This window comes from Rhineura floridana, chromosome 5, assembly GCF_030035675.1.
Source record: "Rhineura floridana isolate rRhiFlo1 chromosome 5, rRhiFlo1.hap2, whole genome shotgun sequence".
Taxonomy (NCBI): Eukaryota; Metazoa; Chordata; class Lepidosauria; order Squamata; family Rhineuridae; genus Rhineura; species Rhineura floridana.
The window spans coordinates 68,901,614-68,917,020 of record NC_084484.1 but is presented as its reverse complement, the minus strand read 5'-3'; the positions used below and the strand labels follow the sequence as shown (position 1 = coordinate 68,917,020).

At 39.3% G+C, this 15,407-nt stretch overlaps 1 protein-coding gene across 3 annotated transcripts in view; it reads left to right on the top strand.

Moving 5' to 3' along the window:
- NLGN4X (neuroligin 4 X-linked) overlaps nucleotides 1-15,407 on the top strand; it is a 269,400-nt gene that overhangs the window by 128,460 nt on the left and 125,533 nt on the right. For 2 of the 3 annotated variants that reach the window (XM_061627057.1, XM_061627058.1), the window contains exons 3-4: nucleotides 1,814-1,873; nucleotides 4,747-4,899. In XM_061627057.1, the coding sequence (XP_061483041.1) occupies nucleotides 1,814-1,873; nucleotides 4,747-4,899 (213 nt within the window). The remainder of the gene's footprint in view (nucleotides 1-1,813; nucleotides 1,874-4,746; nucleotides 4,900-15,407) is intronic. The other variant, XM_061627059.1, reaches the window with a different exon arrangement.

Sequence of the window (15,407 nt, the reverse complement as noted above, 5' to 3'; positions counted from 1 at the left end):
GTGGCCCTCCAGGCTTCTCTACCTGGCCCTCAGGCATCCCCCCAGGCCACACCCGTCACTGGCCCTGCTTCACATCCTCAAGTGTTTTTGCCTGGCTGGAATATGTCCTGGAACTCCAACAACGCTGCTTGGTTGCTTGGAAGGAGGACAGAGGGGGGATGTGAGCATGTGTAGAAATTAGCCTACTGTATAGAGGTAAAATTTACATTTGTTGCTCCACCTATTTTTGCCTCTAGCTCCATCCATGTGCCCCCTGGAAAGTTGCCCAGATGGAAGTGTGACCCTTGATCTTAGAAAAGTTTCCCACCCCTAACGTATGGTATGCTGAACATCTCGTGGATTGTGGCCCTGATGTTTTTTCCTCATCAGCTTTCACTGTATTGTCTGGATCCATTAATGTCTACAAAACAATTTTTGCTGCTTTCCCCCCCATATCCCACAAGATGAAGGAACTCAGCATGGCAAAATGATGAGCAATGGAAGGTAGAGCCTTATCATCGATGAAAAAAACATCAACCTTAGTTTACAGGCAAATCCCAGCAACCTTAAAAACAACAAAAATAATCAACTATCTAATCCTTCTATGAATCTATTTTGCCACATGCATAGAACAGCGTTTATGTGAGGGAATGTGCATACTGGTGCTCTCTTCCCCAGTGGCTCCCCTTCTAGGCACTTAGGGATAGAACCAAATTGCCCCCAAAGAGTCACTACATGTTATGTCTCAATCTACGCAGAATTACATGGAAATCTTCATTTTCAATAACAGTAATATTGTTTTGTGGTTTCTTTTGCTCTCATAGTAATTAATGTTTTGTATAATTATGACAGGTATAACCTCTTTGAAAATTATAATCCATATACAGGGGTGACTCTTTCATGCTCAGATGCTCCTCTGTTTGGAATTATATATTTTAAATATGTTGTTGCTAATGGAAATGTGTCTTTAATGAAACAAATACCCTGCTTTCTATGTGTTGTTTAAAATGCTCAGTGTGTTTGTGTTAATTATTTTGTTTTTATTAATAACGATTTTGATAAATGAATTTCAAATACTGTAGCGATTTTTGTCAGAGGATCCCAAGAGCTGCTTTTGACATGTCCAAGATGTTGAATGTGACCAGCTGGATTTTTTACTTTTTGGCTTTTAACAGCAGCGGACCCAAAACGTGGTATCACCAACTGTCTATGAAGTTTCCCTCAGTTTCATACTAGGTGTGACATGCAGCATTCAGAGGCGGTGGTGGTCGAAGGAGACTTTTTGTGAAACAAAGTTTCATACCTCCCTTGGGTGTGCAGAATAGTTGTGTAGTTCTTTGGATCCAGGCCATAATAACTTTGGGATAGGAACATTGACATAATTTAAGATAGGCATGTGAAACAGAATTTCATTTTCATTTTTCACTACTTATCCCCAGTCTTTTAAGAGCTTTGCTGATAAAAGTCTATTTGGTTGATATTGTATGATGATAGTGCATTGAAAACAGGCTGTCTCTGAATTGCAAAGAATTCATTTATACAAATTGTTTTTCCGCATCAATTTTGAATGCAAAATAAGCAATCATTTTAATTAAATTAATTGCATTGTCAAAAATATGATTTTTCCTTCTAGTCTTTTCTGATTTATTGTTTTTAGCATTTATGTTAGTGTGCAGTTTGCATCCTTTTTTTCCAATTCAGATTTTGACTTTTTGTTACTTTTTTTTCTTTTTTCAAATTTTTGGATAGTTTTTTTTTTCCTTTAAATTTTTGGGAACCTGCTGTTTTTGAATTCTCTTTCTTCCCTTTATTCTTCTGCTCACTCTGACCCCAGGAGCCAACACAAAGAAAAGCGCAGATGATATAACCAGTAATGATCGTGGGGAAGATGAAGGTATTTTTTGTTTTGTTTTTTCCCCAAAAAGTCAAATGTGATATGCATGAACATGACCTTTCTCCTCTCCTTTATTTAATCACACACATTTCAGTGTGTTGCTTTATTTTCTTCTTATCTGGAATCAACTTTCCTTTTCCACCCCCTTTTAAAAAAGACAAATTAGCATTTAGATGACTGCAGTTCCCTTTTGAGATAAGTGTACAGGTAATCTGTAAATATGTGTGAAGTGAGTAACAAATATTATTTACAACCAAAAATGCTTCCTTAGTCCCACTCCCAACTCTTGCCTAGGAGGAAAAAATGGAATTGAAACCTTGCATGTGTATCTCTTCCTTTATCCCTTTCGTACATTTTGTAACTTCACCTTCAGCTTATTCCCTTTTTCTCTTCCCCATATAGTGGATGCAATTACTTCATCTGGTGTTTCATTTTTTCCCTTGTCTTCAGTGTTTTGACATTTCAAAGGAAACTGAAGAAGCTTGCCTATTTGATTTCTTTAAAACTTTTTTCCTTTGCATGTATCTGGGACAACATTAACACCACCATTTACTACCAACTTGCTCCCAGGAATATGACTTGTGTGTTTATATATGGCACACCAGTGATGCCTGTCCCTTTGGGAGGCCCATCACTTTCATGTTATTGTAAACAGGATACCACTGCTCATGTGGTAGCAACCACATCCTGGTAGTGAGTCTAACTGTATTTTCTAGGGGGGGGGGATTCATTTAAACTCCTGTTAATTATGCAATGTTTGTTATGAAATGCAAGATTATTAGAACTTTCCCCATAAGGAAAGTTAACACTTGCAGGCAAGTACCTTTATAATGTTGCATGAAGATGTTTCTCTTTCTCTATTTAATAGTAGGCACAGAATTACATACATATATTACAAGAAGATACTTTCAGCACTTTCAAATTAATCTGCAATCTCTTATGAATTTCAGTGAAAATCTTCATTCATCTCCTTCTCTGTTGTTCCACATTTAATAACAACTGTGATGATAGCCTGCTTCACTTTGGACACTTTTCAAATATATTTAGCCGGATTCCTAATGTTACACATGCTGATGAAAGCTGATGAATTGCCTGGGTCTGTCACTTTCCTGCCCTCCAGATTTTAGCCACTTTTCCTTGGTGTCTGTTTATTTCCTAGCCATATTCCATTTCTTTTCTGTGTTGTGATATTTGGCACTGTTTCAACTAGCATTGTAACATTTGCCCTTTTTTGTTCCCTTCAGAAATCTGTATAGTTATGGTGCTGTCACCTCTTAATCTCCTTGTTTTTCAAGAGTTCAGAATTATGGTGGCTTTTCTGACCTTTCCAAACAGAGCTGCTGAAATTTCTTGCTTCCTTGTTATTGCAACTGTTCACCTTTTTCCTGCATTTCTGTGGTGCTGTAACAATTCCTTTCCAAATAAAGAAATTAGACTTTTAGTCCACATATATATAATTTAAAAGCTGTTAAGTCCCCACTCAGAAATACGTTTTCCTGGAAAAGAAATCCTTCCCCCCCTTTCAAAGTAATATATTCCTTTTCAGGGTACAGACTTGAAGCAGGTCTTCCAGTTTTTGCCCCCTATCCTAGAGTATATGTCTTCCATTTATGCTATGAGGTACTATATTTTTTGTTGATATCTTGAGTGATACTACAAATGTGATACTGAATAGAAAATACATTTCTCATTTACCTTGCCAATGTTACATGAAAGTATACTTTTTCCAGTTTGAAGTCTATTGGCTGTGTGAATTTATGAATACTTACAGTGTGCTCTAAAAGCATTCCATATATATTTGTTATCATTTTTAATATATGATCCAGTAAGAGGAGCACTTATTGATACATCCACCACTCTTTATACATAACCTTATTTCCTTGGATTGCTTTCCTTGGATTGCCTTGGGGGAATCATCTAATGACTGGGCAAAGAAACCCACTCCCAATTTAGCACTCTCCCAAATTACCACCCCTTTTGTAGGAGACAAATTGGGAGCAGCCATTTTCCTTCTGTTTGGGAAAATGCAATCGAACTCCTGAAATGCCTCTCAAAATGGTTTTAGTGAAGGGGAGGGTGCTTACAATACTGGCAGGGGAGGGTTCCTTATTTCTCCATTTCCCCCCTCTATTTTTCTATGAAACATTTTGTCTTTTTAAATGTATTTTTAAAGTAGCCAATGGGGTGACAAATTGGGAATGGCATTGCGAGTGACCCTCCATTGATTCAATGTAATTAGTTTAGACAAAGCACAATGCAGAGATGTAGTCATATTGAAACTCTTTTTGTTTTCCTAGAAATCTGTCGAGATTCCCCTCCCTCGTCTCACTGTGAATGTTAGTTTAGGCAAAATGTTGGCGATGATACTTTGTTGAATATGCCTCAAGAAATGAAACATTATCTGTTTTGGAAACTAATGCTGCTGTTTATTGTTAATAAATGTATTAGAAATGTGTTTAAAAGAATGTATATGTTGTGATCCTTCTGCTAATGACACTTTCTGTAAATTACTATTTATTCTGCAGTCTGATTTCTACATTAATTTGAGTCCTAGATATGTGATACATATTCCTAGTTATGTGAACATAACTTTGTTCCAAACGGCAGTCTTGGTGACACTCGTCAGGTGTAGTATCCCCCATCATTCCAACTGTGCATTGAGAGAGATTATCTTTGGCACTTTTGCCTCTTCTAGAAGGCCTCTTTGCTTTTTGACTCTGGTCCTAACTTAAGAAAAGCAGAGGCTGGTATATAAGCAGGTAATGTGAGAAAAAATGCAATGTTTATTAACACTTTGGGGCAAATATAGGCAACAATTTTTCTTTAATACTTGTATTACTTTTTTGTGTTTTCCTTACTTGTACTATTTTCAGACATACATGATCAGAACAGCAAGAAGCCAGTGATGGTCTACATCCATGGTGGATCATATATGGAAGGTACAGGGAATATTGTTGACGGCAGCATACTGGCAAGCTATGGAAATGTCATTGTTGTAACCATCAACTACAGGCTAGGAGTTCTCGGTAAGTTCCCCCCTCTTTTTTTACTTACCTAAATCAATAAGTCCTAAAACTTCTTCAAAGCAACTTCTGATTTATTTCTAATGATTTAATCTGGTTGATGCATTTTCTGGGTTGGTCCATGCCTAGGAAACTCCACTATGGCAATTGGTGTACTAGAAAGATAACCCTGGGGAGGGTGCTTTCAGAATCTCTGGTTCTAATTTGATGGATGTGTTTTATTATGAACTGTGCCTACTAATTTCTTCCATTTTCTAAGATAGAGCACTGAGGCCAAACTAATTGTACAATCAATTCAATGTCCTTTTAGTAAACTCTTGCTGTATTTGTTATTGTTTGGGTTGGTGCATGAGATTTTTCAGATAATATGGTAGTTTGGAGAACCTAAATTATATTGGTGGTGATGTTTTCTTCTTGTTTGTGAACACATCTGCTGGTGCAGAAATCACTGGCTGTGTCATGATGCTAAGAATTCCAGGTGGACACAATAGGTTTTATTTGTGACTCAGTTCTTTCCTTATACTAGGTGGAAAACTGTCTTACAAACATATTTATTACAACCTTTCTCACCAATAATGAACAGGTAACAATGAGTGGAAGCTATATTTGCATATAAAATGTTACATTTGCAAATATATTAGCAGATACATGTGGATTTTGCTTGTAGGGATGTGTTGCTGTTTGGGGAAAATGCAAATTGTGGCCACTATTCATTTCAATATCTCATGCAACAAAAAGGACAAGTCTCTTGAAGTTTATCATAGTTTACTCATTGGCATTTGACTGAATTATGCTTGCTTTTAAGCTTTCTCATAAAAGTTAAAAGCTTCTGGTTGTTCCATTGCCTTAAATTACTTTGCTAATAAAAATGACCTGTTTGTGGCTATTTTGACAACAAATTATTGTCTTTTTCTTTCTTTTTCTGCTTCTGTAACAAAAAAAAGCATCCAGCAGAAATGCTTTCCTAGCTTTCTGTATTGCCTTTTGATTTCCTTTTATATTTAATTTTCATGTTCATTGGCAGAACTAGTAAAGCATTGCAATTTCGCTTAGCAAAAAATAAATACTACTGTAAAGCACTCGACATGGGACTGGTCTTGGAAGCATTTGGAAATACAACTAGTGTAAAATGGTGTGGCCAAGTTATTGATTGGTGTGGCCAAGGTATTGATTGGAGCTAAGGCCTGTTTTGTTTGATCTGCACTGGTTCAGTTGTTTTAGACTCAGTTCAAGAGGCTGGTTTTAACTTATACCTGTATGGCTTGGGACCTGGGTATTTTAAGCATTGTCTTATTTTCCTTGCATGTTTGGTTCTTCATCTGAGCCACTACTCCAGATCCTCTAATCCTCTGTAGTCTGGGGGTAGCTATAAGGAATGCAGAGCTTGGAAAAGTTACTTTTTTCAGCTACAGCTCCCATCAGCCCAATCCAGTGGCCATGCTGGCTGGAGCTGATGGGAGTTGTAGTTCAAAAAAGTAACTTTTCCAAGCTCTGGGAGTAGGGCTTTTTCTGCAGGGTCACCCAACTGGTGCAATATCCACCTTGCAAGTGAGACCCGTCAAATGCCAACAGTGAATCGCTTTAGGTGATTGGTTGAAGCATGACTATTTACGGCTTTTGCCTGAGTGTCCTTTTGGTTTACTTTGTTGAATGTTATTCCGTAGATGATTCTTACTTTTTAGAAATTATGTTATTGTTTATCTGGTCTCTTATGTTAACATTAGTTTCTGGTGATTGTGGTTTTAGGAGTGTTGGGTATATGTTCTTAAATATTATATGATATTTTTTTTTAAAAAAGCAACCTTGAATTCATGTTTTAAATGTGGGATATATAAATTTTTACAGTAAATTTAAATATTCTAAATTATTGCAGAGTGCCTTCTCCATTGATGCTTTGCCACAGCAGTGTAAAATACTGCTAAAATATTACTGTTAAACTTTAAGCATTATTTGCCAAATAAAAGCAGCTGCAACTACTCTCTGGGGCCACCTCTCCCAGTCTGCCTTGCTCTGAAGAAGCACCCTTTGGGCAAGGAGTAAGTGATCAGGCAGTAGAAGTATCACTGAACACTTGGCTGCATTGGGAAATGGCATTCCTAGCACTAAAATGCAGCAGGTGGGTGGCTAGGCTGAGAAGAGGATAATGAAATACACCATGTTTCCCATTGCACTGCCTGAGGCAAATACTAGCAGGTGGGTTGGCCCTGAGTCACATACATATAATCCAGACATTAAACTTCTTGAAAACATTTGGCAGTTTTGTAGATGAGGTTGAGACTAGTCCCAATGGCAGATAATCCACAGCAAAGAACTGAAAACTCACTGCAGAGAAGACAACTCAGAAGAGTTGAGTCAAGTCACAGAAGAGATGTTGCATTATATGTTCAAGAAATTAAGAATTATTTAGGAAACACACACACACAATGAATTAAGCATATGATACACCCTAAATACCATATGTATTAAGTACACACTAAAGGACAAACAATAAGCAATACACAACTACATAATTGTGCTAGCTCAAGGAATGTAGAACCCTCACTAGCAGAATGGGACCCACCCTCCGGCCTCCATGTGAACCTTGCACCATCCCCAAATCTGCTCCCGAGGGTTGGGGAAAAAAATCCTGGAACAGATTTGGGGGATTGTGGGGGGAGGAGAGGGGGAGAATGTTCCACTGAGCCAGCTCTTTGAGCTAGAGGAAGCCACATCTGACAAATCGTCCCACCTGATGAAGCGGCAAGGCAAGTTAAACAGCAGAGCAACAAGAGGGTAAGTAACACCCATTTATTTAATTAATTAATTAAAACAGCTCAGACTAATAAGAACACAATATGGTCCCTGTGTGCTAGGAGCCACGTCCTGTAATAACTCATAATTCAGAAGCTAAATCCTAGGGGTAGGAAGCCTGTAGAAACCTAGTTTTCACTACTATCCTAGCAGGGAAGCTTGAAGAGCCACAGTAAACTAGAGTAGGGATGTGTTCGAATTTCACAAAACTCAAATTTGACACCGGATTCTCTATTTATTCACTTTTTTTTGGTTCTCGCAGATTGGGTTTTTTCCTAGTGGTTTTCTGTGGCTGAAGTGGATTTTTTAAAAAATTGCTTCAAAAATATTGATATTAATATTGATCTTTCCCTCAAAATATTAATATTGATATTGATATTTTCAGAAACATTGATATTTCAAAAATATGAAAAACATTTTTAAATGATATTAATATTGATATTTTTGCAGGAAAAAAATGAATTGGTATTTATCACAAATAGTGAGCATTGATCCCTTACAAAGCAGTACCGGAAGGAAATTCAAAGGAGTGATAATTGAACTGGCACCAAAATGCAGATCCCATCCCTAAACTAGAGTAAACTCTAATTTAGGGTAAAAAGACAACTCCACTAATAATATATAGTTCTACACAATACAGGTCCAGCTAGTTGGATAGTCAGCTGAGATTTATAAAGGGAAGACCTAGCCTTTTAAAAACAAAAAAAATGACAAGCTCTGCTTTCCTAGGTTAAAATGTTTAGGGTGTTGTAGGTGAAAAAAGCTTAGCCTAGTCTTGTTTATCAAAGGGCCCATCAATACCTAACCACAAAATCCATGTTTTCCATATTTGGTTGGTGACCTCAAGATCCATACATGTCCTATGTGTGGTCGGATTATTGTGAAAACCCGAATATCAAGTATCCATATGTGGGGGCTTTTGTTTGGTCTAAATTGCTTTAGCATTGGCCACTTCCCTGAGTCCACCCCTTTTCAGTGATTGGTCCATAATGGTCGTTTGCTTTTCATGTGCTTTTTCAGAAGAACACAGAAATGTATATCTTTTTTTAAATTCCCATGCACACACAGGTTTGTGGATGTGCTGTTGGGTGGGAAGGTGACAAAGGACAGAGGAACATCCATGGACCGTCTATTGCAGGAAAGTCTGTGGCATTGCATCCGAGCGCACAGATGTTAATGTGATTGATTATCAATACAGGAAAGCATAGTGGTTTTTCAGTGGTATTTCTAATGTGGATTTGTGAATGAGAAAATTCATACTAGCTTGCAACATCATATGGATGACGATGAATTAATGCAAATAACATTGCAGATTATACAATTGTATGGATGGGCCCAAAGCCAGAATGCAAGGTACCACTGATCATAACAAGGTAACTTGCACTTTTAAAAGTGCGTTGTGCTCAGTAATAAAAGTCAGGTAGACAAGTTAGATTTTAAAACTATTATTATTAAACATTTTTGAAACAGGACTCTGTCTCAGGTAAGGATGGGTGAGAAATTTGATTAAGTTCACATTTCAAGCCAAATCTATAAAATTTGCGCTTTCCAAAATCAAATAATAAATAAATAAAACACAGCCATCCTTTGAAATTCACACATTTGAATTTTGCAATACGGTTCGCCAACCAACCAATGTTTACAGAAATGCGAGTGAAAATAACATACAAAAATGCATTGTATGACAAATTGCTTGCAAAAGTTTAATCAAAAATGCCTACAAAAATGTGTTTATTAGAAATCCACACTAAAATGCTGAACATTTTTCATGAGATTTTTTTTTTAAAAAAAACGCAAATTGCTGCAGAAATGTGGAGAACTGAATTTAAGACTGGAAAAATGAGAAATGGAGAGAACTGAAATTGACAGATCTTTCCAAGATCTTCAAGTATAAGGAAGGAAGGAAGGAAGGAAGGAAGGAAGGCTGGCCTCTTTCCCAAGGAGTTAATAGTCAGTTGACTCACCAGCCATTCATCACTTCCCACTTAATCAACACTGATTGTTCTCACCAGAACAAGTCCCATAAAATATAGCTAATATACATTTCGGCATGTAATATTTACAAATTAAACAGTTGCTTCTTTTAAGAGTTTTTATTTGCTTGGGCCATTGAATGTTGATAAAGGATGTGAGCTATAATAATGGAAGACTTACTTTTTAAATATAGACAAAATTCACATGGAAATATGCTGTTCAAATACAACAATTTGTAGCAATTATGTGACTCACATAATCTAAAAGACTGAAAACTTGTGTTGTAAGCAAGCTGGTTACAGAAAACAAATTTGTTTTCCAAAGCAACACATTAGGCTGTTTGCAATTTTTTATGTTCCCAGCCCTTACAGTTCTGATACTTAAAACATCGTGCTCATCTCTGCTCAGCAAGCCCTCACCCTCCTCTTAGTCCAGAGATTCTTTAATTATAATTATTCATCTGATAAATGTTCATGCTGTTAATAAAACTGTCAGTAAGAAAGCATGCTTCATGTGTATTTTTATTCTAAGAGAAAATTAACTAAGCCAGTCTCAAGATTTTGCAATACTTCACTTGCAGACTGAGCGTTTCTAAGGTTCAGAAACTTGGAATAGCTATGGAACCTTAAAGGCACCAGAAGAAGCTATGAAAGGATCTGTTGAGGATGCAGGCTGAGTTATACCAGAGCTTGGAAGATTACTTTTAAAAAGTAATAAATTACAGTTACAATTACTTGGCCCAAAAAAGTAGTAATTACCGTTACAATTACAATTGCTATGAAAGTAACTGATTACTTTACTTTTTCTCAAAAGTAATCACTACAATTACATTTCAGTTACTTTTTTAAAAAAACTCCTACAAGGTGCTGGCCTTGGCTGCTGCACCTCTAAGAAGCCTAAAACAATATTAAAAATAAACACACACACACAGGGTGTAGTAGAATAAAAAATTTTATCTGTAAGATTAACATAATGGCATAACAGAATCTCACATCCCCCCAAGCAATGAAGATACCCCAACTCTTAAAATCAAATTTTACACTTGAAATGCTTTTATAATATGTTTCTGTTATGTCTCAAAAGAACAAGATGCTCAAAGAGCATGTCAGACAAGGAATGTCTTTTTACAGTCATTACGTTGCCACCAGTCCTGAACAGGCGTTCTACTGCGGCGCTTGAAGGCATGCCTGTGTTGTGCTGCAAAAAACACCGCAGCACACATGGAAAGCCATGGAGTGATGACACTTCCCTGCTGGGAGACCTCAGGTACCTCACCAGTTCCTCCTCAGCAGTGTCCACTGGTGACTTCTTGCCCTGGGGCAGAAAGTTAAAGAAGTCATCTTCTAAGTCATCTCCTTCCTGGTCTTTATCTGAAGACTGATCACTGTCCTCATTAAGTACACCCATCTTTATTTCAGCTTTCAACAAGGCTTCCATTGTGTATCTAAGAAAGAGAGAGGATATGTTAACACATATATGTTAGGAAACCATCATCTGCTCTTCATTTCCTGATGCTTGTCATGTCCCCTGGTTCAGGGTCCAGCCTGAGCCTGTGGATTATGACATGGAAGATAGGAAGGTGACCAAGTCACCACACTCATGGGGCAGCACAGCAGACCCTTAAAGATTACCTGCAGCAACCCAAGGTTGTGATGAGGAGCCCCAGAAAGAAAAGGCCCAGCCCCTGCCTACCACCTTAAGCCCTCTGATGCCTCCCTTGAGACAACATTTCCCTTGGAGTAATCCACCCAAAGGGCTTCCCTAATGTTCTTACTTGTTGGTATGGGTGGTGGCCTGACCCGATTCCAGCCAATCTAGTTTGAAGCGAGGGTGTAGGCAGGCTGCCAGAAGAAGCCTCTTGTCCTCCCAGATAGCTGCAAACCACTTTCTTAGGGCTTTGCACACACCTCTCAGCAGCTGAAAACAGTATGTGTACCTCTCAGGTTTGTTTTCCAGTCCTTCTAACTTGCGGTCCAGATTGCAGAGCGTTGGTAGCAAATACCCCATGAACATGCCGTTCTCCCGTTGCAGGATATCTAGGGACTGGGCTAGTGGCTCCATAATCTCTGTGTATTCCTGTAGCACTTCAATCTCAGCAGCTGTGATCCTGGACAAGGAGCAGCGGTCCATTATGGCATGCATTTTTAGTGGCACAGTTGACAGGAGCTCATGTAGTTGCTTCAACGCATCAAAGGTGGAATTCCACCTGGTCTTATTCGGTACCTTCAGATACACACCACATTGCGCTTGGATATACTCAGCAATCTGGGCTGACTGGTTCTGCTTGGACCACAACTTGCTGCACTTTCCCATCAAGGAACAAAACTGTTTCTTGAAAGGACCAAGAAGACTACTTTTGAAGGAGTCAGAAAGCATGGCCTCTATGTCTTGTGTTGCCACAAGGTTGAGGGTGTGGCTAGCACATCTCTGGTGTGGTGGTAAAACAAAATCCTCTCCTGAGTCTGCAGCTTCTTCCTCTGCCTCAGGTCCTGTGTCCAGGATCTCACAGATAGGCACAAACTCCACCTCAGCCTCCTCCTCCTCCTGGTTATCACCATCATCGTCACTGGTGCCTGCAGCTTCCACTGGTTCTTTGGCCATGAAAACTCTGAACGCTTTCACAAAGTTGGAGCCATTGTCTGTAGTAGTGCACATAACTTTGTTGTGGATCCTGTACTGCACATGTACATCATGCAGTGCTTTTGAAAGGACATCGTATGTATGGCGCCCCTTCAGACGCTTACAAGCCAAGGCCCCGACCTCACGTTTCAGGGTAGTTGGGTTGATCCAGTGGGCTGTTACCCCAAAGTAACTCTTCTTGCCATTGGTCCAACAATCTGCAGTGGTTGCTATATATGCCACAGCACCCATTCGGTTTGCAAGAGTTTCTCTCATGTGGCATGCTCTCTTCTCAATTCTGTCTCTCAGAGTCTTGGCACATATGATGGTGAGATCTTTGGGGAGTCCAATGCGAACCAGATTAATGAATGATGGTTTGTCCACAGTCTGAAGTGATAATGTCTCCTCTACAATGAAATCAATGATTCTCCTGTCGAGATTGCTCTGGGTGACAGTCTCCCTGCCAGATCCCCACCTCTCAAGGGTTGTCTGCTGCTGCTTCAGCATTTTGGGAGGAGGGGTGTCATGCATTGGTTCAGGAAGGCCACATCTCCTTGCCTTTATTGCTTCTTCAATTGCTCTCAGCTTCTCAGGGTGTGCCCTCTGAGGAAGAAGAACAAAGCATGAATCCAAGAAAAAATGGAAGAGGAACTTCACAATTTAAACATAAATAGACAATGGACACTCTTTGAGGACCAGCATGACAAAGGCTTACCTCAAAATGTTTCTTCACATTGGATGAGGAGGAAACAGCTGATCTCAGATTTTTGATCCTTGGAAGGCAGTAATTGCATCGTACAACAACATTTTTCCCACTCTGGCTCACAAATGTACAAGCTTTCTCAAAGCCAAACCATGGTACTTGCTGTTCTGCAGATGTGGCTGTGGGCAACTGGCACTGCTTCATGCCCTCCTCCTCCTCATGCACAGGGCCTCCTTTCTGAACCTCACTTTCTAGTTTTGCCTCCTCAGGATCAACAAGCTGTGACTCAAGTGGCCGCACTAACTGACTGCTGCTCTCAGCAGCAAAACCTGCAACAGGTGTCTCTGTAATAAACAAGAGATAATGCTCCTATATGGGTGAACTTCAGCTGTGATGTGCCCCCATCTCTTCCCCATGCTTCAAGATCCCCCAGTCAGAGTGGAAGTAAGCAGGTCGATAGCACAATTAAAAGAGATCCTATTTGCATCATTTTTGCTCACTGAATAACCCTGCCTGGGCCAGTCTAACCTATTATCTCACAGGGTTGTTGTGAGAACAAAATGAGACTAGGGTTCAAATCCCCACATAGCCATGAAGCTCACTGGGTGACCTTGGGCCAGTCCCTGCCTCTCAGCCTCATGAAAACCCTATTCATAGGGTCACCATAAGTTGGAATCAACTTGAAGGCGGTACATATATTTTTTATTTTGAATATGATGATGATGATAATAAATATGCAGCATTTCAAATTAATTCTGTATGAGAAGCATTCCATGCCAAGCTTGGAAAACCAAGGATGAGGTATAAAATGTAGACAAAAATACTTTTGACAAAATGCCGTTTATCTTTTATATCTATATCTATAATTAGCAATACAGCTGAATGATGTATGTAAAGTATTTTTTCTTTCCCTTTTCTTTTTTATTAATATTTTAGTACTACTGCTAAAGTTCTGATGAAAGAATAAAGCATTCATTAGCCAAATTCAAATGATTAGAACACATCACATAAATTCCACTGAAGTTGGAGTTTTTGCCATAGAAAATGAAAAAAACATATAACCTATGATAGCCCAATAGACAATCAGAACTAATATAAAACCCTATTGCTTCTCATTTGCAAATCTTGCAGGATCTAAGGTAACTCTAGATCATGTGAGTTCAGGTGATGCATGTTATGTACATTTGTATAGATATTAGCAGAGATTGTCAACAGTCTATCTCTCTCTGGGACTGGGAATCTCTCTCTTACAGAACATGAGTTTGAGAGCTGGGGGACTGAGAGGAGGAGCTGCAAGGCCCCTACTTCTCACCTCATCTCTGCCAAGAACAAAAAAATCAGCCTTAAGCCATTTATTATACGCCTAATGATTTATTATTATTATTATTATTATTATTATTATTATTATTATTACTGAGACAGTTTTTGTCCCACATACAATTCAGTCTTGTGATTAAACAGGACAAAAATACAAATAAAAAGAAAGATGGAGTTCAAATAAATATACAATAAAAAGCTAGCCAGCATTTTAAAAGGCAGGAGTGCTCTGTCTGGATAAATACAGCACAGTATGCATGGGAACAAGGGGGAGAGTTCAAAAAGGGGGGGAAGGAAGAGAAGTAGTAGGCCGAAGTTTCAGAAGTGCCTTGTGATTGATGGAGGGGGCGGCAACGAGGCAAGGAGAGGCAGTGGGGGGGAGAAGGGGCCGTGGGGGGCAGGGGGGCAAAAATGCCACGGGGGGGTGGAAGGGGCCGTGGGGGCGCACGCGCGTACACGCGTGCACGCGCGCACACACACACACACACACACGCACACAAATCATCATCACTCACCTCCACAGCTCTTCGCCATTCTGCTGCTGCCTTCTCCTCCATTGTCCTTGCCCTGGCTTTTTCCTCCGGTGTCCATTTTTTCCTCTCAGACGCTAGCAGGCCCTGCCTATTCACCTCTTCCCTCGTGCCTCCTAACACAGATCACGAGGGAAGAGACAGTCTGCGCAGAGGTCCAATCAGTGTGAGGCACATGTCTTGTGTTAACCAATCACAGCCAGGAGCTGACTTCCCCTTGTTCCTGCCCCCAAGTAACGTCCAACCTAACGTGGAAACGTTAAAGTTGCAGCTGAAAAGTAGGGAAATTACTAGTCATTCCGTTACTTGCCAAATGTAATGGAATTACCCACTCGTTATTTAAAATTGTAACGAATAGTAACTCGTTAAAAATAACGAGTTACTTCCAAGCTCTGAGTTATACACTGAACCATACACTAGAGTGATGCATGTATATAACTGATCCCCCAGACTGTTTGTAAAGCTTTTGTCAGATGCAGGAGAAGTGTTGAAGAAGGTGAAGATTAGATTTAGGGCTTTTTCTTTCCTGCTGTACCAGGAATAAAATAATTACCACTAGCTAGGTTTTATACATTCAC